The sequence below is a fragment of the Crinia signifera genome, chromosome 6 (assembly GCF_055691185.1).
Source record: "Crinia signifera chromosome 6, ASM5569118v1, whole genome shotgun sequence".
In the NCBI taxonomy this organism is placed as follows: domain Eukaryota; kingdom Metazoa; phylum Chordata; class Amphibia; order Anura; family Myobatrachidae; genus Crinia; species Crinia signifera.
Window position 1 is genome coordinate 192204549 of NC_139222.1, and position 27208 is coordinate 192231756.

At 41.6% G+C, this 27208-nt stretch overlaps 1 protein-coding gene across 2 annotated transcripts in view; it reads right to left on the reverse strand.

Moving 5' to 3' along the window:
• Window positions 1–1334: 1334 nt before the first annotated feature.
• Window positions 1335–27208, reverse strand: part of LRRC20 (leucine rich repeat containing 20) — a 586357-nt gene continuing 560483 nt past the window's right edge. For both annotated transcript variants that reach the window (XM_083148477.1, XM_083148476.1), the window contains exon 5: window positions 1335–1865. In XM_083148477.1, the coding sequence (XP_083004603.1) occupies window positions 1747–1865 (119 nt within the window). In that variant the 3' untranslated portion in view covers window positions 1335–1746. The remainder of the gene's footprint in view (window positions 1866–27208) is intronic.

A 27208-nucleotide genomic window follows, 5' to 3' on the forward strand; every position in this document is an offset into this window, starting at 1 on the left:
GAGGTCAATTTAGTAAATTCCTTTACACTACTCCTCACAATGCACCAAACCATTATGCACGTGCAATATTGACCTTTGGTAGGCAAAGCCCTCTACATTATATATGGGCATCCATCTTCCCAAAAATGTTACTTGACTTTTATGCGCTCTATATTTCAGTGGCTATTCCTCATCTCCATTTATTTTCCTACACGGGCAGAGCTAATCTAAAATATTGTATCTTTCCCTAGGTTACTTTATTGTACAGATCCAATTAATACCTGTAGATCTCTGGACCAATTTTTTTTTCAATTGCCACTCCCATTTAAAAAAGCCTTTATGATACATTATACTTTGCTACACTCTCCGTTGGACTATACCAAAACATCTACAGGTATTATGATGTGACGAGTATGCTTTCCTCATTAAACCCTTGATGCTCTTTTAAAGTCTTTACCTACAGTACACGTATTATTCTGTCCCTAACTTATTCGGAAAGGTTTTATAATTAAAATCATATGAGTCCAAAGAGACATTTTCAAATTGACTGATGATAATAAATGGGGATTTACATGGCATCAACCCAGTGCTCAGGGGCACCGGAAACAGCTGCAAGCTACAGCCCAGGCCAAGGTTCCCCTTGCGGGGGGATCACCCAAGGTCCTGGCATTGGCTGACTAGCTACAATGAACATGTTTGGGCCGGAGGAGTTTGTTGTAGAAATACAGGGGGACCCCAGCTTTTTTTCACTGTATTTCTGTAACCAGGACTGGCTCAATAAGCCTGGAGCTGATTATTGCCAGGCAGTGGGACCACACACCGTTTTTTTTTTTATTAATTTATATTTAAATTTTTTTACACTGAGAAGCATCACACGGATATGAATGATTCATGCAATGCTGGCTGTTCGTACGTATTTGACTGCAGTCAAATATGAATGGTTTAGGCATCGGAAAATACGAATAAGGAGAATACGGTAGCTTAATAAATTTGCTATATTCTCCATATGTATTTTTGGACGATTACGGGCGATCCAAATCCACCGCTGATCGGCCCTAATAGGCAATTTTTAGTAAACAGTATTTCCCCCATTATGTACAATGTTTAGTTCTTTCTGGGTTGTTATTATTTTATTTTTTATTTCTTACATTTTATTAGGAAGAAATCTGCACAGAAAAACAGTTAAAATGCAGTAAGCATAAAATGGATTAATGGATAAAAGGGAAAAAATAAAATGATCTATCAAGTACTAAATATAGCTAGCGTATTATCTAGTTGATGGTGTTTTTCTGATTAATACAGTATAATAATGTCTTTTTTACTTCACATTATCAGAAAAAAGTCACATGAATAGGTGATTTTAAAATTATTTTATTGAAGCAGTATTTTTTTTATATAAATTTAAAACCTCCAGACAACAATCTTGCAAAGAATGCACACCAATGAATTAAAACAGTAAATCTATGTAAAATTACAGTATATAAGGAAACCCATTTGAGTAAAGACCTAGAGATTTTGCATTCATACCATTAAGAGATTATTAGATTTTTATTATAATTTCTAAAAATGAAAAGTAGTGGTGTCACCCATAGTAAACTAACATTTTATCATTTTCTAGGATTCAATAAAGATGACAGCTATAAAATTAAACAAGTTATGACCAATGCCACTATTTTTCATTTAATGTTATGTAAATTGTTATCATGTCCCAGCCGAATTACCACCTAAAGATTATGCAGTCAAGTCTGATATCTCGTATAGTCCAAATCACATGACAAGTTCAAATTTAACAGTACCAAGGTTAAAGTTGTCCTTATTTATAGGGTTCAGCTTCATGTTCACGACTGAGAGATGTGGTAGATTGTTTAAGGTCTCGACAGGAAGATCTATAAAAATACAAAAACAAAAAGCATTAGCATTTTTTGGATTTAAGAGAACCAAACAATGAGCAAAAAAACAGGATCTTCTACAAAGAGTTTCTCTATGTAAAACCAAAAATTGTGTGACCTGAATATCCTAAGTACAGTTAAACCTAGCCTCAAAACATCATTTATCTAGGGGTGCAGCATTCTGTTTCACTGGTTACAGATGCCCAAATCACTCATGTATGAATTACAGTAAGAAAAAAAGAATAAGTTGGGAGGACCATGAAGAGTGCTGCAGACATCCACGTCGGTATAGAGTTAGTGTGCCAAGTGCAGCGAGGCATTGTACCCGAAACATGGTGAGCACAGCAAGGGGACACAGTATTTATATGATGTCCATGTCAACCTATGTTGGCATACACAAAAACATGAAAAGCTCATGTCAACCTTTTAAGTTATATTTACTGTAAGCATAGTTTTTGTCTACAGATTGTAAGCTTGCAAGCAGGGCCTGCCTACCGGTTTCACTGTCTGTAACTACCCAGTTTCCAATTGTAAAGAGCAACGGACTTTGCTATATAACTTGGGCTAGATCTAGGGGTAAAAACTTGTAAATTCAGGGCAAAGAAAGTGTATTTACTGTAAATTAAAAAATCGGGATTTATGTAATAGCCTGCAAGATGCAGGGTGTGTGGGAATTCTGGGGATTATGCCCATATTGTAACATTGACAATCATTTAAATGGCAAACCCAAACTGGTTTTGCCTTGTAAATAATTTCCACTTTAAATATCAGGGCATACTCACTGGAATTCCCACACAACCTGTATCTCACAGGCTATTACATAAGAACCCATGCCTCATAATCATTTAGTCATTATTTTGATAATTGTTTACTTCATCTGAAATGGGAAACTCAATGTCACACCATGCTATTCCTAATTTGCTTTAAAGTAATTCTACCATGCTTGTTGACATAGCAGTTGTCAGGTAATAGAGGTGATTGGACTAAGACAATATAACATTTCATTATCTTTTCCATCTTCTGCTCCACAGACTCCTCAATCACTAGAAGCAGCAATTGCTAGAGATATGATCAGAATTGAAAATAGTGGTATCTTGTATTGAACGTTCCTCTCCAAAATCATCTAGCAGTTCTAACAGGCCCGAAAATATATATGTCTCTTCCACAATCTGCTATTGCAGCTCCTAGATCACCACAACATGCAGCATCTCCTCTTATAAAAAACAAATTCATCTCACTGTTACTGTAAATATGTGTGGTAGATTAAATGATATAAGTACAGTATAAGCAGCAAAAACAATGGCACAATGATACAGAAGCAATAAATGTTATTTAGTTGATCAGCAAGCAACAATTCAGGCCTCTTCGGATGCTTTATCTGTTGTCAATTGTTGCCGCAATGTGTGCGCACCGAGGTATGCTGCATGGAGCACCGGGCCGTGAATAGTCGCACACAGCAATTGCCCTAGACTTAGTGGAGTGTGCCTGTATTTGCACTCGTGCATCTCAGTTGCATACACACTAGCCAGCTATTGTAGCAAAGCTAAGCATGGCTACATCTGTATGTGTTCACAAGCTGGAAGTTGTTCTTGTACACACTAGACACCATAATACAAAAAACAAACAAGTGGAGTAGTTTATTGAAGAGATTATGGGTACAGTTGTACTCGCTGATATATACTTTGGTTGAATGGTGCAATACTTATGTCTGTGGCATTTAGTATAGGGAAAGGAGTCTCCCTGAAGAAAGAGCATGGAGCCTGTGCAGTATTGCACTCCACTCTTAAAATGATCAAGCTATGGAGTCCACTGGGTCTTAAACATTGCATAATGCTCAAACACTTTGTATATTGAGGCTGCTTCTGAGTTGGTGCAAAGTTAAACAGCAAGTAACTTTGCACCTTGGTAAAACCATGTGGCACTGCATGCAGGTGGAGCAGATTTAAAATGTTCGGAGAGATTTAGATTTAAGAGGGGTTTGTCTAATTCCATATTTAAAGTTAATTATGAAAAGAAAACTTCCCAGCATTTGAAGGCTCCATGCAAAATCATCCAGTATTTACCCTGCGTGCAAAGAAGATAAAAATATTTACACAATCTACAGTATATACATGTTGTTTTTTAGATACAGATTTGCTTTTTATTTGCTTCGCTCTCAACACCAAATGAATCTCACTGCATCTATACCAGAACGCTGCAGTATAAAAGTCAATGAATGCCCATTTATTTTATTTCATTGGACTGACTCTATTTGTCTAACATGGCGTCCGTTCATAGAAACCTCAAAAGTAAAGCGTTAAAAAATATAATAATAATTATGTATGAGGTGGGTACAACAAAGAAATGCAATTTTTTGATTTTTGAAGTAAACATTCTGTAAAAGTCTAGTTTAGCAGCTTCTGGTTTGGATCCAAACCAGAAGATGTATTCCAAATCAATCTACAATTACAAGAACAAAGGATTGATTGTAATGCATTATACAGTGCGTGTATGTAACACATACTGTGCATCCAAATGCCAAATCCACTTGTATACTCAGTAATATTTTTTTTTTACTTATCTTAGGTTCTCCAGAAAGACCCCAGGACTGCAGAAGTATTGTTATCAGTACAAAACCTCCAAGAGGGGGAGCGTGGGTACTAATAACCTGTGCCTGAGCCCACTGCTAACCCCTCTGTTCCCATGTTACCTGTCAGCAGAAGCAGCCACACCTCCCGCAATTAGGCAGCACCACTGAAAATGTACCCAGCCCAAGTGCAACTCTTAGGCCAGTATTCAATGCTCCCGATTCACCATTTTTTTCAGCAAATCGGCTGTAAATGTGATTCACCCTATTCAATGTTCACTGTTCGCCGAAAGCGAACAGTGAATGCCGGCCAGTTCTCCGCTTCATGCTCACTGCAATTCGCTGGTGTATTTCAATGGGATTCGCCGAGAGTGTATTCAATGCTAGGATGGCGAATTGCTTTCTCCCTGATTTTCGCCATGATCCACCGTTTTGCATTCGACATCTATTTAAGGTGAACTGGAAAGTGATCTTTTAAAATAAATGTTTTTTTTTAAATTTGGTGTCAAATAATCAGGGGTTTTTTTTCGGTGAAGGGGCATGCTATTTTTATTCATGTGCTTGAAGCACATTAATATATATTTAATTTTTTATTTTTACGCATTTGCAAGCAGGGGGCCTCATTAAATATTCATATATTCACTTCACTCTGGTCCCGGCTTGTTACGTGCGGGACCAGAGAAGCGGCTCCCTACCCCTGTCCCGTGCCAGCATTTCCGGGGGGCAGCCTCTGCTGTCTGTGTCCCCGGGAGCCCTCCCCCACAAATTCTGGGGCAGGCAGGGAGGCTTACATCTCCCTGCCTACCTCCGTCGCCCGGCTCCCTGAGGTGGTTAAAATTCACCAGCAGGGGCAGCGAGCCCCTGCTGCGAATGTCCTCCCTGAACGCTGCACATGGAGAATAAAAACAGTGAATACTCCCCTTTATTTCCCTGTATCCATCTACTGTAAAACAAGTATGTCATAATCATCAATTCAAATAAGACGTTTATCAATATAATAGCGCTCTGAGGAACTCCTCTGATAAATATTTATTTTAGGCAATATATTAACAATGTGGTGAAAATAGAATAATATAAATAATTGACATTTCTTAAAAAAGGGCTGAAGATGTACATACTGTGTACATACAAACAAATAAATCATATTTTTCATGAGTGAAGTGAGGCTTGATGAGGTGATTTGTCCTGAATCGCAACATTATGACACTATTTACCACATTACAATGCCAGTTATTATGGATTTATATAGCAGTGCATTGTAACATGCTGATGTGAATGCAGCACCACATCTTCCAAAAAAATCTAGGTGCTCACTTCAGGGGAAATTCAATAAGACTGTTATACTAGGGGCCTATCTCAGCGGATGGAGGGACCTATATGCACACCATGGAGACCAACAGAGTGCATTATTGGGTGGACCACCGGAGAAGAGTAGGCCCGCAGTTTCGTATTTATAGTGGGATTGAACTGCATATTCAGCCTCTGTCAGGGTGGAGATTTGGGAGGTCACCAATATTGTGCAATCAATAACCTGGTCACTATTACTATTTGGCCCATCACAAATCTATCACTCGAGGAGAGAGCGCCAATATAAATATGTAAGAGTGCGAGTTTAGGTAGAGGGGGTACACGGTAGCCTAGGACATCAGATAGGAGGGTGAAAACTGCTGTCCAAAGGGGAGTGAGGACAGGGCAGGACAGGACAATTTGATGCAATGTACCGACGCCACCACAATTACACCAGCATGTATTTGAGTGCTTTTCTCAATCTATACCTCCTCTCTTGGCAAACTAATCAGCTCCTTTGGATTTCAGTATCATCTGTATGTGGATGATACTCAGCTCTACCTATCCTCCCCGGACCTGTCCCCATCTGTATTGAGCCGTGTCTCTGAATGCCTTTCTGCTGTTTTATCCTGATGTCATCCTGCCACCTCAAACTTAATATCTCAAAAACATAATTAATTATATTTCCGCCAATAAATAGTAGTTACCAACCTGATATCTCTATTGCTGTTGAGATGATGACAATTACTCCTACCTCTCAAGCTCGCTGCCTAGGTGTTATCCTTGACTCAGAACTTTCCTTTGTACCCCACATTCAATCTGTCTCAAAATCATGCCACATGCACCTAAAAAAATATTTAAAATTCTCCCTTACCTTACACAAGACACTGCAAAAACTCTAATCCATGCTCTCATCATCTCACGCATTGATTATTGCAATAGTCTCCTTATTGGCCTTCCCCAATACAGACTCTCACCACTACAGTCCATTATGAATGCAGCTGCAAGGCTAATCTTCCTAGCCAGACGTTCATTGTCTGCAAAGCTACTGTCAGTCACTTCACTGGTTACCTGTAGTCTACCGTATTCAATACAAAATTATTTTACTTACACACAAAGCCATAAACCAAACTACACCAACATACATCTCTTCTCTTTTCTCAAAATATCATCCAACACGACCTCTACGCTCCTCTCAAGATCTGCATCTCTCATCCACACTCATTAATCGCTCCCATTCCCGACTGCAGGACTTTCTTCGGGCTGCACCCACTCTGTGGAATGCCCTCCCAAGCACAATAAGACTCTCCTCCAGTCTCCAAACCTATAAGCGTTCCCTAAAAACTAATCTCTTCAGGCAAGCTTATCAAAGTCCAGAACCAGTCATAGAACCTTGCATTCTGGTGGAATCGATGCAATAAAGAATACAGTATCTATCCTTATGTATCAATGCCTATTTCCCTATAGATTGTAAGCTTGCGAGCAGGGCCCTGCTACATTTTGACTGTCTGTAAATACCCTGTTTGTTGTATCACTGTCTCCTCTGTAAAGCGCAATGGAATATGCTGCGCTATATGAGAAACTGTTAATAAATAAATAAATAAATAAATATGAAGCAGGAGAGATCTGATTCCCACCCAATTAGGGCATTCAATTTCTGGGGAGAATAGAGGTCTAAAATTGAATTACACCACTTACTAATTCCTCCTTTACTGTCATTCTTATGTAATAAATCTCGTAGGTGCAGTAATTTGGGGTTGCAACAATTTTATAGGGGGGTTGTGTTACACTACATAGCCAATGGCATATTTGTAATAATTGACAGAATTCCCCATGTGGCAGGGAGAAACGGGATTGAAGTTGGCTAAATGGCAGTAGGTTGCTGCGCTAACTGAAACCAGACCACCAGATACCCAAGAATCCAAGTACAAACCATTAATCAGGGACGCTAAACCATCGACAGGTTAGTAGAAATATCGTAAATTTTTTATTAATGGAAATAATGTACAGTAGGATCAAATGGGGAAAATTATTTCTCCTAACATCATGAAATCTTTAGCAGATGTGGTCAGGTCAAGTATTCTGTTTGGTTGACTCTCAATTATAACTTATATGTTAAATTATTACAATTTTGGATTAACAACAAATAAACCAATAGAATACAGACCTTTTTTTTTCTTTTTTTTTAAAAACAGATCTTGCACAGAGAAGGAGAAATATAAACAATTTACCATATAGTGCACCTATGACAAGGTGCACTACCAACCAGTTACCTGGCTATGTACTGCATGTGCAGTGCAAATATACACTACATAAATGGGTGTGCGTTTAACTCTGCTACTGCCCCACTTACTGTAATTTTGTACTGTTCGGCTTGTACAGACTCAGACTTGTATAAGAACTTGTAGTTAAGCTGCTGTGTGGTTACATTTCACTGTATTCAGACATGACATTTTCTTATGCTTTTATTTCTCATGTTGTTTAATACGACTTGCACAATAATGTGAATTTATCAAACCAAATAGGATAAATGACTGTATATCAAAGTGTCTTTATCTGTGACTTATCTGTAATTTTCTAGAATATAACTGACCTGGTCCTTTTTTGTGCTGTATAATGAGCACAGACAGAGCTAGTTATTATCTGCCCTTACATCGGATCCTATTTGTCAAGTTGTGCCACAAGTAAAGTAAATGAAAAATATATTCTAATGTGTTCATTATCTGGCAGCAAAATCCTTACAGTTATAATTATAATTATTAACAGACTGAATGTACTTTTGTTACATAGCCTTGAAGTTTGTTCTATTATGCTGCATGCACAGTATACAGTACATTGTACAAGAAGCCTTCATTTTCCCACAGCAAGTCAAAATTTGAAAATAAGTAAAAAGACAATCAGATTTTAAAGTGGTATTGTGAAAAAAAAACCAAAAAAAAAAACGAGGGTTACTCTGATTTCCAATCATCACGCAGATAATACAATGCAATAGGAAAAAGTATTTTTACTTAAGAAGCTTTCTGCTGCTTTTGCATACATTTGCAGAGCTGCTGTGCTACTATAGTCCAACTCTGAACCAGTCCCATAGATAACCATGATTTGTGATCTTGTAGCAATGGTTCAATACAGGGGTGGATAAACTGCGATAGCATTATGAAAAATGCGACCGCAGCCTAAGGGGCGATGGTGGTGGCAAGTTATGGAGACGTTACATTGTGGGGGTGTCGACATGGCATTGTGGGGTGGGCACGGTGGCTGCATGATGTCAAACTCAGCTGCTGCGACATAAAACATGGCTGCCTGGTGACTGGATGCACAGTAGGCTATGCAGCCAGGGGCTACCCTTAATATGTGGGCGCTTCTCTATAGCAAAGCACCCAAATCATGCATTTGCATTGCAGGGAGGGACCTGGCATTCGGAGCAGCCTTGCCATGTGCTGGCCAACCCTGCCCACTTGTTGCTGCTGGTAGTTGTAGGTTTGCAAATCTTCTCAGAACTACAACTGAAGCTGAATTAGGCCGCTATGCACAGCTTTACAAATCCTGCTCAATTTCTCCTCTGAGTTGTCATAATCTCTACACAAGATAACTGGGTTGAATTCCTTCCTTTGTCTAAGTTTACACATAATAAAATGTCGGAATTTGGTTTATGGATGTCGCTGGACATGTGTCGGTGCTGCCTGTTATTGGAGTAGGGTTGTGCTGAAAGTTATAGTAGGTGGCTTTATGTAGTTTCTTCTCAAATGAGTAATGAGAGGTGAACAAGGGATGACTAAAGAGGACAGAAGCTAGAACCAGGAAGTAGACTAAACCCAGAGCAGGGGTACAAATTCTTACTATGGGAATATCGGTCAAGAAGTCAAACGCAATCTTTAAAATGCCACAGATTCTGTGCCAATAGAAAAAAATTAGAGAATGCCTAACTTAAAACCATAAGATAATGTATGGGTCCTTCATCACAATCTCTTGCTACTGTATATAGTTATATCCATTAAAATAGCTCCTTGCTGTATTGGAGCCTTCAGTATTCTTCAAGTTATTAACCCAGATTCCCACAGGCTCTAGCCGTGATCATTTTTACGAATCTTTTTCCTCCTCAAGTTACTAATTATTAGCCAGTTGTACACTCCAAAGCAAGGTCTCCAGATATTAAAGCTCAACATAGAGTGGTATTCTGGAGTCATGAGTTTCTCGTAAAAAACAACATGTAATTTATTGGAGTAATTATATAGAGTACAGATTGCTGCAGCGAATGATCATTGTTTTGCAGCTTAAACTCGTTTCCTCAGAAATTTCAATGGCCACCTATAAGGGACGATATCCTCATATGCCAGACCATGGCATGCCTTAACGAGTCCTTCATGGTGAGGGGTCTGCTAGCCTCTCCTATAGTCTGGTCTTTAGGTAAGTTCACTTCTCCCCCTCAGTGGTACTGGATGCATGTGCAGGGATCAGTGCATGTGGGCTGCTATTTTGTCAATAATCCAGGCAGTAGCAGCAACCTCCTCTCTTTATAATCTCAGGAACATGTATGTATGTATGTATGTATTAAAAACCTATAAGTTTTGGCACTTATTACCAGAACTACTGATATTCCCTAGTGAATGCAAGGATCCTGGTGTCTCTACACCACCTTCTGGCTCAACAGCATTCCAGCTTCACCTCTTGGTGTTCCTACTGTATTTCTACATATTCGCCTCTTGATATTCCAGTTTCTCCCATTTCAAGTCCTATCCGCATTTCCACATGCCTCTTGGAATCTCCATAGTCCTCCTTGGAACTGCTACGCATTTTAGGTTTACTCTTACCATTTTAGTGTCTCCTGTAACAGCTCCTATCATTTAGCCTCGGGGAGTTTTCTTGAACAATATAATTTCATGACTCTTTGCGAATTCAAAAGGCCACAATATGTGAGTCTCAGTAATTCAGTCCAACTGGCCTAGCTGTGGTTCCCTGTGAACACAGAGAAGTAATGTAGATTCTGCACCCTCAGTCTAACAGTACCAAACCAGATTAGACTGGTTCAGATTCCTTATCCGCTAATCACCCCAACGTGTGGTTTTCATAGTCTGCTGAATGCATGGTGTGTTTGACATGGAGCTCGCTGGAGTCTCTGCTACTCCCTTCAGAACGCTACACCTGACATCTGAGATTGCAGTTACACCATATCCCGCCACAGTTTGGGTATACTACTGGTCTTCATTTGCCAGCTATTTAACCTCAACTGGTTTACATTCTGTACATCTACTCCACCAGGGCAGCCAACACATGGGTTTCCTCCTCATAGGTAGATGTCTGAAAAGGAAAAAAAAAGACACTGCCCCTATATAAGGTCCGCCCCCTAAAGGCTCTGTGTCTTTCAATTATAAAGCTTCAAACAATATATATACAAAAACAAGTCATAACCACGTGGTGGGAATACGCTGCCATGGTAGAGTAGAGGAAAGCGTATTAACCGGTAAGAATCCGTACTTTCCTCTACCTCCCCATTGCAGCCAAAACATGGGTAATACCCTAGCAGTTTAGTACTGGGTGGGCTAGCAAAAAACACAAAATTATATAAACCACTTTTTTTCAAATAATATCAAAGGATACAAAGCAAAGTTCAACTTCACTTTGCCTGTAGGGAACTCAATCAATCCTTGTTGGACCCTTTTTTCGGTACTTGTTTCCTAGCACGGCCACAACGATTTGGATCTCGGGCATTGCAGGTAAAAAAATCGCGTCGGTCGCATCGCATGTGGCCAAAAAATCGCATGCGATGCGACCGACGCGATGCCCGCGATTTTACATAGGATTTTACATAGGGAACTATCCATGTCGGCGTGGAGTTGATTTTATATAGTGAGGCGAGCGCAGTGAGCCACCATGCCCGAAGCGTGGTGAGCGCAGAGAGCCCCGCAAGGGGACGCGTAATACTTTACATGTATTAGGCGTGCGCTCGCCACACTTCGGGCTCGGTGGCTCGCTGTGCTCGCCACACTATATACAATCAACTCCACGCGACATGGATAGTGGGGGTATGAAAAGGTCGGAGGACGCGTACCGCCGCTGCGCTCGCCACGCTTCGGGTTGGCATTGATAGTGGGGGTGGCGTGGGGGTGCATTTAACATTGTAAGCACTCATTAGGGTGCTTATACGATTAAAAATATTATAGGGGGGCCAATTGACCTTGAAAGCACCCATTAATGTGCTTATACAATTTAAAATATCATCTCATCGTATGCCATATACAATGGTATACAATTTTAAATTGTATAAGATCGGGTCCCATCGCAGCACATCTCATCGCATACCATCTTAAGCCTTATGGTATGCAATGAGATGGGATGAGATGGGAGCCGTGATAGTACACAAGTACCTAAAATAGTGTGCCCAAAGCATGGCGAGCGTAGCAAGCCATGCAAGGGGACAGGGTGCTACGTTTCAGTGTCCATGTCGACATTTCGCTGAAAAAAGTGGAAAACCATGTAGACATTTTCACTGTCGACCTTGCACATGTTGACCTAAACCCATGTCGACCTTTCAGCATGTCGACCTAATGGTGTCGACCAACATGTTGTAGACCAAATCCACACCCGATTGAACAACTTTTGCTACAACAGAGGTTATCAATTTTTCTAAAGTGGAGGAAAATAATGTCCCATTGTATAAGTGTTATTTCTTAAATTAGAGCTATGTCTTTAACTGTTGATATTTTTATATAAAAAAAATTGTTATAGTGGTACCAAATAAATTGTTACATTTTTCAGAATTGTGTCAGATGCGCTCTCTGTAATTGTTGATTAATTTGTTTCAGATTCCTACAAATCTCAGTACTGTGTTACATACAGTATTTTCAAAAGAGGCTCTTCTGCATACCACCAGGGGCATTGAGAGAGAAGGGACATGTTGTATTACTGAGGCCCAAGCTCAACTGAGGGAACTGTGCCAGGCAAAAAATGCATCCCCATCCCCTCCCACCCCAGTGCTACAGCTGTGACACTATCTCCTTAAGGTGCCCGTACACGTTACAATGATTTTATACTTGGTTTTGCGATGAGATGAGATCTAGTACAAAAAATGATGTTATCTGAGTTAGCAGGGCCACACCTCCATTCTTACCCATGCCCCTCTAGTAATGGGTGCACCTGTATACCACAGCTGCCGTTAGTATCTTGTCAGCTTAAAAATTCTACCCTGACCTCTCATTAGCAAGGTGCTTTTTGCCCACACAACTGCCACTCACAGGATTTTTTTTGTTGTTGTGCACATTCTACACAATAAACTGTAGAGTCAGTAATGAGTGAAACTCCCAGGAGATGAGCAGTTTCTGAATAAATGTTACTAATTAATACATGGTCAAAGTCATTTATTTAAACATTTCATCTGCATTCTAATGTTTGATCTGAACAACTGAACTTCATAACCATACTGTACTTGCATTCTTTTATTCATTACATTACTGCTACATAATTGCCTGATTAGTTATTCACATTAACAAACAGGTGTGCCTAATACAAGCTGCCCCTGTGTATATTTTTTATGCCATTGGGTAAATTGACTAAATGAACAAAATAAAATGTTACAAGTCATGCTACAGTACACTGAGTTTCTTATTAATTAAAATGATATATTTAATACTATGATTTGACAGCAGATTGCTATAATTTAATCAGCTACCTCTATGCACATTGTGGTAATTACCTGATTATTATAGCAGACGCCCAATGGGACAGTTGAAATGTATGAATATTGACAATGATTAATAGTTACCTGACAGCATTGCTTTTATTTTACTGATATAGTTCCAGAGTATACTATTAACCTACTGCTCATTGTTCATTATGTATATATTTATCTAGCAGATGAAACTGAGCAGCTCTGAAGTGAGTCCCCTTGTCACGGACTGATTTGCACTTCCTATAATGAATGAGGAGTCATGCCAGCTGGTATCCTAGCATATAACAATCAGCGAGAGCTACAGTATGGCACAATTTGTGAATGTGGAGACAAAGCACGCAAGCTGTTCCTGTGACAAACAACTGGAGGCCAGTGAGAAAATCACATTATATTTCAATTCCTTAATCACAGACTACCTGATTATAGTCTCACCAAGTGGCATCCTGTGTGATAAGCTGGTGGTTGCTAGTCAGAAAATCAGGATATTCTGTAGCTAAGAATTAAAATATGAATGTGCCAGCAATTAAGGTCACAGCAGGACAATATAATTAAAATAGACTATAAGGTGGTTTTATTGTAACAAAATCCAATTATAAAATTGCTGTATTGTATTGCATATTAACCTTTTGTTATATTTTTCACTTTGTAGTGTAAACAAACTCATTCATTATATACATCACACAGTTTTTATGGATGTATGCAAGAAATGTGGCGGTCACATCCATGCTGTTCCACACATTTTGGGCACAAATGGATTAAAACAAAGTGCATAATGTAACGGAGAGTGAATTTTGGTTCTGGTCCGTTTCAGAGAGGGAGGAAAGGGGAGACACACACACCATCACCAGATTTCCTGGCTCTAAATGAGCATCCTTACTCAGATGGATGATGATCACACCAGCATACAGGAGGCATCTATTTACTGAAGACACCTCTTTAGTTTGCATATTTTGGCACAGCTGTGTCCATCTTTGAATCTTTGTTCACTCCCATGCTTCAGGAGATTACAGAAGACATACTTGTTCCTCTTTCATGGTTGAGTGTATAACTTATTAAACCTATGGGCTCTAATACCTCAAAACTTGCCCTTTCAGTTTATACCCAACACAAAACTGTTAGGCAGATGTATTATTGTGCCCATAACATTATAGAAATAACGGGTTCTGCTTCTCCTGCATAACGTGGAGAAGTGGGCACCCCCCTTGCCGATAAGGAGAGCCGTTATGTTCTGCCTTCAAGGCTCTTCTTATTGGCACCCTGGCAGCCCTGCGCATGCTCCTTGTATGAATCAGCTCCCTCTCCCACTGGCCAGCTCTCTGGGCATGCGCGAGATCTTGCTTTTATCACGTGATCTCAAGCGCAGCTCAGAGCCCAGCAGAATGGCTAACGTTGTCCCTGCAGTGGGGATATAACAATGCTAACCCTGGACGATTTAACGCCTTGAAGGCTGTTAATACATCGCCCCGGCTGCTAATTACAGGGTAGGGGGGGGATTGCATGGGACAACCCCGCCAAGTGTTACTCAGTGGGCTGTTCCTAGCACACGTTAGGTGCGCTGTTAATACAAAGATATATTGGTAGGTTAACTGGCTTCCAACAAAATTAACTCAAGAGTGTGTGCATGTACATGTGGTAGGGAATATAAAATGTAACCTGCACAGGGACATTTTGTGAATGTTCAATTATTCTCTCTGTAAAGCGCTGTGGAATATGTGTGCACTAAGTAAATAAGGGATGCAGTTAAAATCCCGACGGTCGGGATCCCGGCGTTCAGAATCCCGACGCCGGAATCCCGACCGCCGAAATCCCGAGTCCCGACACTTTCTCCCTCCGTGGGTGTCCATGACACCCCTGGAGAATAAATTAGCGTGCCGAGCGTAGCGAGGCACCGGGCCCGCTGCGTGGAGAGCGCAGCGAGCCCGCAAGGGGGGGGGGGGCGATCCACGTCCCCCCCTTGTCGGGATTTCGGCGTCGGAATTTTGAACGCCGGGATCCCGACCGCCGGGATTTCATACTGAATCCGTAAATAACTGTTAAAAAATAATAATGGCACAAAGGATTGCAAAGATTTTTGGTAGGCTGTAAGATACAGTCACTCAGCAATGTTGGCCAGGTCTGAAGGATTGCAAAGTGAAGAAAGAGAAAATACGTAAGGATATGTGTGGACTGTATAGTGAAGATGTAATTGGAGAGGAAAGTTTATGAAGGTCGGTTCTGGAATTTGATAAGCTTGCCTTAAGATGTGAGTTTTCAGGGAATGCTTGAAGTTTTGACTCTAGATGAGAGTCTTAAGGCCCCCATACACTATGCGATTTTGGGACGATTTCATCCGATTTCGGCACTTTGTGCCGATAATCGGATGAAATCGGCCCAAAATCGTAGGTATGTGACATTTGATCCGATCCGATGCGCGGTCCCGTGCGCATCGGACCGGATCAGGGAGGTCGGACGGTCTGTACATACGATCACGTCCGACCTCCCTGTATGCATATGCCTGCCACCTGACAGGCATATGCATACAGACACCGGGGGAGTAGTGGGGGCGGCCAGCGGCAGCGGTGGTGGGGGCGGGCAGCGGCGGTGGGGACGGGCGGCGTGTGCGGTGAGCGCAGTGTACTTACACATAGCAGCAGCGGCGGGGACGGGACGCGCAGTGGAGGTTATTATATTTTTAAAATACTTGTCAAATGACCGGCTGCTCTCTGATTGGCCGGAGAGCTCTCAGCCAATCAGAGAGCGGCCGGTCATTTGACAAGTATTTTAAAAATATAATAGCCGCCACTGCGCGTCCCGTCCCCGCCGCTGCTGCTATGTGTAAGTACACTGCGCTCACCGCAAACGCCGCCCGTCCCCGCCGCCGCTTCCCGCCCCCACTACCGCCGCTGGCCGCCCCCACCACCGCTGCCCGTCCCCACTACTGCCGCTGCCCGCCCCCACCACTGCTCACCGCCCTGCAGCTCCCCGGGGTTTTTTTTACATGGGATAAATCGCATGCGATTTATCCCATGTAAAAATGGCACATCAAGTGCCAAATTGTATGTGAGCCTCCCGGGGAGCTGCCGGGCGGCTCGCAGGTAAATTGGGTCCGACTTGTCCCTAGGACAAGTCGGCCTAATGTATGGGGGCCTTTAGTGTGTGTGTGTGTGTGTGTTTGTGTAGGCATTTCACATAGTGGGTGCAGCTTGCAGTAAGCCCTGCAATCATGAATGAGAGAGTATAATGTTGACATAAGCAAAGAGATATACAGTGGTGAAGTTGGTTAATTGCCTTGAGTGTAAAAGTACTTTCTATTTAATATGAAAAAATACATATAACCAATGACTGACAGATCGGATCCTGAGATGCTGAGGGTGAGATTTAATAGGATGAGAGATTCAGAAAGTGAGAGATTTGGTAAGAAATCTCCAGTTTTTTTAAAGCGGCAATCATTTGCACTTCAAAATCAAACTGGTTTTGCAGTGTAAATGATTGCCGCTTTAAAAAAACCTGGAGATTTCTTACCAAATCTCTCACTTTCTGAATCTCTCATCCTATTAAATCTCACCCTGAATGTCTAGCAAGGAAGATCAGAATCTCCGCTGCATTCAGAATGGATTGTAGTGTGGAAAGTCTCTTATTGGTAATACCAGTAAGAATATTATTGCAATAATCAATATGGGAGTTAATGAGTGCATGGTAGTTTTTTCAGTGTCTTGCGTAATATTTTAGAAATTTTGTTTAGATGCATGTAACATGATTTTGAGACATATTGAGTGTACAGAACAAAGGACAGATCAGAGTAAAGGAAGACACCTAGGCAGTGAGCTTGTGGGGTAAGACTGATTATAAAAGTATCAACAGTGATAGAGATATCAGGTTGTGTGTCCACTATGAGGGGCATACAAAATTAAAGGGTACCAGTAGTAGATGGTTTCTTTCTAAAATAAATGTAATACTGTATATACAGTACTAGAGAAAATTGACTTTTTTCATGTGTCAAGTCAACCTATGGCCTGTCTACCAATAGGGGTAGTCCTTTTGACTGTCTAAATAGTTACTGTCGACCTGTGACAATAAATAAGTCGACACATGGAAAAGGTCCACATACCTTAGGCCATCAGGTCGGGTTTCTCGGACCCTACTATATTTACCCCCAAGGCTCTCAATTAGTTTGTGTATATTTTTTTCATTATATGATTTATCTGTGTGTAGTTTGTATATACTGTCACACATGAGCAGCTTATGGCCCTCTGCCTGGGTCACTCGCTACTAGTTCAGATATTGGAGATGCTAACCAAGGATTAAGTCGGACAGATACGGCTGAAAGCTGTATGCTAACCATTGATACCATCTGCATCAGGACTATGGACTGGAAACATAGACCAAACTGGTGATACCAGATGGAAACACAGAGTACTGGACAAGGAATACCAGGTGAAGACACAGAGTATAGGACCAGGGATACCGGACTGGGGATCCCAGATGAAGTCACTGAGTTCTGCTCCCACGATACCAAATGAAGTCACAGAGTACTGGACCGGGAATGCAGAATGGAGAAACAGAGTACTGGACCGGAAGTATCAGAAAATGACAAAGTACAGTACTGTATTGGCTGGAGAGCACAATGTAAAAAAGTAACCAGGATTCACATTGCGAAGCAAAGGCAAAAGACAAATGAAGCTGTGAAAGACATTGTTCTGACATCTTGGATTTCCTGAAATCCCCTTAAAATGTTATGGAGAGCCAGCAATTGGCGTAGTAGGAAGCTGAATAAAGGATACTTCATTGGCTGAAAGTCTGATCAGGTGACTTTACCAACATGGCGGTGCCCATCTTCAAGAGACTATATAGCAATAATTAGAGAGCGCTTAAGAATTAAAATGCATATGGAATACTAAAAACAGATAGGCTATTATAAACAGAGAGTATAACTGACACTGTTTAGAAAAATTACATACATGTTTTTTAATTTTCAAAAAAGTAATCAAGTGGCAATATTAAAAAATAGCATAACTGCATACAATACTTGACATAAAAAATAAATAAAGTAAAAAAAAAACCTGGTATATAATCGGAATATCAGGACTATTCGGGTAGAACATCTAACTGCATTAACAGCTGACACCAAGAAGAAATGTTTAGAAAAACTGGTCTTCACTAAATATAAGCAATTTAAGGCAGTGGTTCTCAAACTCGGTCCTCAGGACCCCACACAGTTCACCCAGCAGGTGCACAGGTGCATTCATTAATCACTGACACATTTTAAAATATCCATAGGTGGAGCTAATTATTTTACTTGATTCAGTGAGGAGATCTGGAAAACATGCACTGTGTGAGGTCCTGAGGACCGAGTTTGAGAACCTGTAATCTAAGGTATGTAAGGTACAAAATGATTATACACAACATAAAGTGAACAATTGGCTGACTATAGAGCAGGCATTACCAACCACGGTTCTCAAGGCACACTAACATTGCAGGTTTTAGTGATATCAAGGCTTGAGCACAGGTGACTTAATTAGTACCTGAGTGATTCTGATTAAACCATCTGTGCTGATGCCTGGATATCACTAAAACCTGCACTGTTGGTGTGCCTTGAGGGCTGTGGTTGGGAATGCCTGCTATAGAGTCTCAGATATGGCCTATATAAAGGAACCTTTAACCCCCAAAGACTTCACTACCTTAACAAGTGATTCTGAACGGTCAATCTCACGTTCAACATGGAGAAAGTCTTTAATCCTTTTAGCAGCAATTATACAAGGTCATCTATGACCCATCACATGGGACGGACAGTGTGAGAGACAAAGTGACCACGTCTTCAAAAAAGGAATGTTTGTATCAGTCTTCATCCCCCATCCAGGGGTAAATAAATAGGTATAAAGACCATCATCATTGTTATTACTGTAGTATGCCTATTATTCCAGAAAACAACTTGCTACGAGTTGTGTTGATGTTGAGTCGATGCTTTTTTGCTTGTATTTGTACAAACCATTCTTATCACAACTAGCAGACTATGTGATACGGAGCCACTGGGGCCGCTTCCTATGCTGATGCCTTTATGCATCATGTTGAAAAAGAATAGCTTTTTCTTATCCCAATATTGCAGCATCCATAGAATATAGAAACATAGAATTTAATGGCAGATAAGAACCATTTGGCCCATCTAGTCTGCCCCTTTTTCTACCCTTCAGGTAATCTCAACCCTTTTTAATCCTTATTTCATACTTCTTTATTTTTTTAAGCCACCTGCATACCATGCTTATATGTAATAGTCACCATCATGCTTTTACAAAAAGAGGTTGGTCATAATGTATTAGAACATATCGGTAGTTCTATGGATGACACTTTACAGCAGATTAATGATGTGTTTAATAAATTGTTCGACAGAGGATATAAATGTAAGGAGTCTGAAACAGCAAGAGCTAAAGCATTAAATCATCCTCATGAGTTACCTAGTTTCCAATGTAACAAGACATTAGGGTACTTGAAATTTAGCAAAAGCTAAAGCACTGAATCATCCTCATTTATTACTTTGTTTCCTGTGCGACAAGGATTTAGGGTACTTGAATAAGAAACTTAGTATCACTGATTGAAATTCTACTCACTCAAAATATTTTTTCATTTGTGAGGATGCTTTAAATGTTTACATGATATACGGTCGTTGGGTCGACACACAAATGGTCGACATGGGGTTTTCACTTTTCTTTGAAGCTGACAGGCAGTATTTCATTTCCTACCATCCTCTAGGATGTGGAGGGAGAATAAAATAGGGGGGATTCGGTGTCCTTCTCAGCCATGTCGACATTCGGGACAAAAAAAAGTGAAAAACACATGTCGACCTAGACACTGTTGACCTAATGCATGTCTTCCATCTACGTCAACCTATTTCAGATGTCAACCTATGCCATGTCAACCTTCTATGGTTGACCTAATGCATGTTGACCTTTGGTGGGTCAACTCAATGACCCATACCAGTTTACATTGTAGTACAGTTACTAGCTGACTGGTAATATATTTTACCATCCACATACTGGCAAAAGATTCAAGAGAAGATGGATTGAAATGGACTTTACTCTATGTTATTTACATTATATCCTGTCCATGTGGATGTAGTGTTTTGTAGGAAAAAGCAAGGGACAGTTTAAATAGAGCATGGCACTGCACCACTCTGTAGTAAGTGCGCCCATCATTTCTGGTTACAGTGAGCAGGAAGATGCAAAGTGGATAAATTCTTTAGATATTGTCCATGCGAGGGGCTGCATACCAAGGACACATCCTCTTGCATGTGCCCACTGCTGGAGAAATCATTAGATGGTAGCCGAGCATCAAATGATTTCTCCTGGGCTTGCAAATAAAAGTCCGTGGAAATTGACTTTTATTTGTGTGCATTGGGACGAAGACAGGGCAGGCGGCTGATGCATATGACATCAGCCACCGGCACACCTCATTCCTAAACCTAGAGGGTATCATAGGACAGGGAATGCTGTACCTGGGTAGAGATGGCTAGTGAATCGCTGTCTCGACCCAGTGACTCGAATCATTAAGCTGAATACATGATTCGAGCCACTCACTTTTGGGTGAGTTGAGACAGCAGCAGCAGCAGCATTAGTGCAGACAGAGACAGCAGTCCCGAGACCCAACTCCCTTTGCCTCAGAGGGGGGCCTGGAAGAGTGGAGATAATTTTATTGGTGAAGAAACATGTCAGTCAATGACACGGGGCGGGGCTGAGTAGTGAGCTCAGCTATTATTGGCCAGCAAACCTGGGTAACTTCTAGTGGGGAGGGAGGCAGGGTCATGAGCTCTAAGCTTAGCTCACATGACTCATAATAAGTCGTGCAGGGCTGCTGTGCCCTGGACGAATCCCTGAGCCTGCAGTGAAAGTTGAGACAGTTCTCACTGTGTGCAGGCTCAGTTATTCAGTAGTGATCATGATGACTCGCTGATGGATCAGAATCAGCAGCAGCCTCCGCAGTGCACTGTGCTCAGCTCAGCCAGTGTGACTGTGGCACACCCCCTGCAGGCTAATAGGGGATGATATATATATATATATATATATATATATATATATATATATCTATAGATTATATATCTATAGATATATATCTATAGATTATATACATCTATAGATTATATACGTATCTATAGATATATATCTAGTCTATAGATATATATCTATATATATATATATATATATATATATATATACGAGCGTGGGCGGTCCGGCACTCTCCCCTCCGGTAATGGAGACCTCGGTGCCCTCCAAACAGGTATACAGCAAGGACAAAAACAAGGCGGCACTCCAAGGGTTTTCAATTCAAGTAAGTGTATTCAAAATGACACCAACGTTTCGGAGCGTGATGTGCTCCTTTGTCAAGGCAGGTAAAACAGTGAATAATATTCACTGTTTTACCTGCCTTGACAAAGGAGCACATCACGCTCCGAAACGTTGGTGTCATTTTGAATACACTTACTTGAATTGAAAACCCTTGGAGTGCCGCCTTGTTTTTGTCCTTGCTATATATATATATATATATATATATATATAGATATCTATAGATATATATTTGTAAATCCAAGCCCACCAGAATATTAAAATAAAAATTGTAAATTACATAGTAATTACATAACACTGAATCTATGTTGGTATATTATTAACATTCATTGCATAAGCAGCTGCCTGCCTCTGCCAGATGAACTGCACAATCACTATTAAAGCTGGATACTAAGCAGCAGCAAGGGACTGAGCCTCTGCAGCTCCCTAATGTGTTGTGAGCCGTGCACTGTCTCTCTCTGTGCCTGTAATAATAAATGAGTTGTGAGCCCAGCCACTCTTACTTCCTGTCTTCCAGAGCACACTGAGTGGCTGAGCCTCTGCAACTCCCTGAGTGTGCTGTGAACCCTGCACGGTCTCCCTGTGCCTGCAATTCCATATGAGTCACTGACTCAAAACACTTCACTGAGCTGAGCCGTGTGTCTCAACTCATTTCAACGAATCGTCTTTCCCAACACTATACCTGGGTGTGCAGGGCAGAACAAGTTGGTGTTGAAGTCGAATTGCATACACGCCATTTCAGAATGGTATGGCCGCCATCTTGGTTCGCAGAGTTGCGCAAATAAAGTATAATACCCAAGTTCTGTGTAGCGAAGCGAGCCTTGAGCGCAGCCATGCTAGTACACATAAATTCATATCCCACACTTACACAAAATAAAATATAGTTAAATATTGGTTTATTTCACAACACATAGTTTAACCAATATTACACGACTGTTTCTATACATATTTAGTATCTTTATGTTCCGTGTCCTATGCGCAGCACTCCGGTCATTGCGAAAAGTTTGCAAGTCCTAATGTCCGATAATTACAGACAAAATCCATAAACTATGTACTTTTTCCATATGAACTGAGGAAGACAAAGGATCAAGTTGTAACCGGTTCTTGTGGTTGATTTACGACCCCCTATGACGATGCAGACAAAGGACACCTAAGAACATTCCCTCTGCATCAATCCACCTTAAGTGCATCTCCTTTGCTCCAATCCACGAGGACCTGACTTTTGAACCCTTGACCAATGGAAACTACCTTTGACCCCTCTTTGTTTGGACACTATAAAAGTAGCGATCCCTGGGCTGGATTGGTCACTTCTTCACTGCTTTTCGACCCAATCCTGACCGGGCTAAGTTCTATTTGAACCTAGCGAGCTCGACCGGACTGCGCTGCGCATTTAGATGAGACGGTAAATGGTTGCATTCCTTTTGGTTTATTTCTATAGTTATGGCTGATTGTATTTTTTATCTGTTTCTTTTTCCCCTAGTAGTGTAAGCATATTTAGTATTGTTAATTCAACTGTTATCTTGTGTTATACTGTGTTCTTCTTTCTGTAACCCCCTGCTGTCCGCTAGGGACTAAATACATTATTTGGAGACTCTATCTCCTTACTTTTTGAGTTAAACCCTTGCCTTGACTTTTATTCGTATTTAGCGACTAAGGTGTAATACAGACATTGTCCTTAAAAGGTGTACAAGTTTGGGTACTAAGTACTGCAAAAGGATACTAAATTATAAGTATCGGTCTAGCGTGTATAATACACGAGAAAGGTTTGCTACGCTTTGTTCGCATGTAGCTAGGAGTAAAAGGTATTAGTTTACGGACATAGTACGTAAACTGTGCACTTCACTTATTGTCCATCTGGTTATATTTATATCGGTATTGATATTGGACATGGGCATCCACTGGGACATGCACCTGGGATAGGAGGACTGGCTGATGGTGGGAAGCGGATGATGCCACTTGTGCTGCTGCATCTGCTGCACCAAGGACCCACTGCTTGCCAGAAACACCAAAGTGACTGGTTGCAGACTGTGCAGACCACAGCCAGCTATGGAAAGAAAGACTGTTGCTTTTCGAATTTGGTGCTGGCAGCAGGCCAATCGCAGCTCGCACACTAGCTGTTCCTGCTAGGCTGTTGGTCTCAGCCAATCAACGTTTACATATTGGGTAAACAGCACTCTACTAACTCATAAATGTGACAACAGCTGTACTGTCTATCGCTATAGTTATTGTTGTGGACTGGCGTAACTCATTAGATATGCTGCCCACCAATGGCCAACTGATTAAATTAAATGGATCAGGCCCAGTGATTCATTGAGCCCTTTGGGACAAAGACAATCCAGGCGAAAAATCCATCTGGATTCAAGTTGTAATAATCGCTTTGATCTGTCTCCGCCCCTTGGGGATTCCGGCACATGGTCTATGATTTTATGCTTTAATGTTGCCATCCCATGTTTGGCTTGGGCAAAATGCCTAGCCACCAGTTGGTCTCCTGTTCCATTTTGTAAGGCTGTACGTATGGCAAGGCGATGTTGGGCCATGCAGATTTTGAACATACACTCCGTCTTCCCTACGTAGTAGAGACCACACGGACAGATAATAACATACACCACGAATTTGGTGCTGCATGTCAATGCCCAATTGATGGCCTTACAAAATGGAACAGGAGACCAACCGGTGGCTAGGCATTTTGCCCAAGCCAAACATGGGATGGCAACATTAAAGCATAAAATCATAGACCATGTGCCGGAATCCCCAAGGGGCGGAGACAGATCAAAGCGATTATTACAACTTGAATCCAGATGGATTTTTCGCCTGGATTGTCTTTGTCCCAAAGGGTTCAATGAATCACTGGGCCTGATCCATTTCATTTAATCAGTTGGCCATTGGTGGGCAGCATATCTAATGAGTTACGCCAGTCCACAACAATAACTATAGCGATAGACAGTACAGCTGTTGTCACATTTATGAGTTAGGAGAGTGCTGTTTACCCAATATGTTTACATAATAAGTACAGATTGTGCAGTACATGTTGACTCAGCCTCTGCCTTAGCCTTACTAGTCGTGATAGCGCAATAGTTTTTTTATATCTTGTTCATGATGTATGTTTTATATAGCAGCATGCACTGTTTTTACTTTATTTGACACTGTAAATGTAAAATGTTTTTATATCCTAGCACGATTGCACTTTATATCTGTCTCTGTTAGATAGATTCTTATTGATTTGCACCGATTGTAATGTTTTGTTTCCTTCCGTGTTTATGTTTATAATGTTCCCATGGCAGCGCGGCCGGGCGCGCTGACGTCACCAGGGCCGGAAGTGGAAGGAGGTAGCCGGCGCCGGATGTGACGGGGCGGCGGGCCGCGATGCCGGGGAACAGCTGATGGTCCTTCGGTATTATGGTAGGACACTATTTATTGCACTTTATCACAGCACTATGTATCCTGATGAAGGGGATTGTATCCCCGAAACGTAGATGTATTTTTTGTTGCTAATACAGTAACCTTTGCTTGCACAAAGACTCTGAGTGCTGCCTACTTTGTCGTGTATCTATGTATGGCTGCCAGCCCTGAGGAAGGCACCGGAGTACAGCAACCCCTCGGGGGACCCAGGAGTGCCGGGGCTACACAAGAGAATACATTTGTTCCCAGTGACCGTTTGGATACAGGGAATCGCTCAAGGCACCCGGACTGTTTCTCTCCCTTTGAGAAACACAGTACACTGGTGTACATCCGTGCTACCATCTGCCGGGATCATCACAGCACTTCACTTGTTTCACCAAGCACCCACGGTTTTTAAACCTATTGACGGATCATGACTACTGCAGGAGCCGTGGAGAGCGATGCACCATCCTTTCCCAAGCAATGTGACAACACTGACTGCTTCAGCTATTCAGATGTAGAAGCTGACAATATTCTACACAAGGAGCCAACTTTTGATCAAGACTACACAGCATCTGATGAGGATGTTTACAGAGAGATCTTTAAATTGAGGAAGCGTGAATTAGACTTCCTATATCACAGTCGGACATTATCGGATTATTACAGAGCAAAGCAGATTCCCCGGGGCTTCCGGGTCCACAATATGCCCACCATAGGGCGATACAATACAGGAAATGGATCTCCATCCTTAACAAATGCTCTATGGATTTAATGCTCCTAGTGATTGAGGAATCCACTAGGGAGCACACTGTGACTAAAGAAAAAAATCCTCAAATATGCTGAAGAGAACCACACACATGAGGTATTCTCCACAACGTCTGCAGCTCATACCAAATTGCAGCAGCAACTGGAGTCATATAAAACAGAATTGCTAAAATTAAAAAAAGCAAACTGAACCGGGTTCAACAGGACTATTCCAATCACACCGTTTATGCCTGGTTGAATGCCACACCTGGGGGATCTAATCCACGACCACCACAGTTCCGGAGGAGACAACGTGGAGGCCCCAGAGGAGACCAAGGGTCAAGCACATCGGCCAGCGAAGTCGAAGAATCGACACGTCGCCCCCCCCCCAGAGCACGTCAACTGCTGCCCCCTTTAGGGGTTACGACGCGAGCCATAACATCAGGCCGCAGCGGAAACCAACGAGGAGAGGCAGACAAGCAACAAGGCAAAAGGGGAGGCAGAGCACCCAGGGGCAAGAGAACCTAACGTTCAATCTGTCCTCTACGCCCCTGACCCCCACAGAACTCAGTGTCCTTAATAAAGGCCTATCATTTGTTCCCACACATGGGCCAGACAGATTTCAATGGAAAATTGACTTGTATAAACTAAATCGGGGTCTAAAAATCAAAGAACACTTCGAAAAGAATCCCACACAAGTCACCAGCCAGTCTTTAGGGACATATTCCAAAAAGCTAATGAAAAAATCCCGTTTCGATCCTGTATCTGTGAACCCTTCTATTAAGACGTTCTCAAGGATGTTGGAGGCATCGGGAAAAGAGGAACATGCACCTGTCCGACATAACCTCACCAGAGAAGAATCTCTTGCACTAAAAGCCCTATCCAAAAGGGAGGACATCACCATCCGCGGTGCGGATAAAGGTGGCGCGGTGGTGGTGTTGGACACTAAAGACTACATCCGTGAGTGCAATAGATTACTCAGTGATGGGGATACGTATTGTTGTTTGGACTCAGATCCTACTGTGTTGTTCCAAAAAGAATTAAGCAGTATATTGCAACAGGCAGTCAGTGATAGTTTCATCACTGCAGATACATATAGAATTCTATACACAGAACATCCTGTTACCCCTGCTTTTTATAGCATACCCAAGATACACAAGGACGCCAAGAGGCCCCCCGGGCGACCGATTATTTCAGCTCGGGGGTCTCTGTGCGAACCTATAGCAGTATACTTGGATTTGTTTCTGCAACCATGTGTACAGAAAACTTTCACGTATCTTAAAGATTCCAGCACATTACTACAAAAATTTGTCCTGAACCCGATTGTACCCAATGATGCGAAGCTGGCTACACTAGATGTAGCCAGCTTATACACATATATTCCACATGCTGC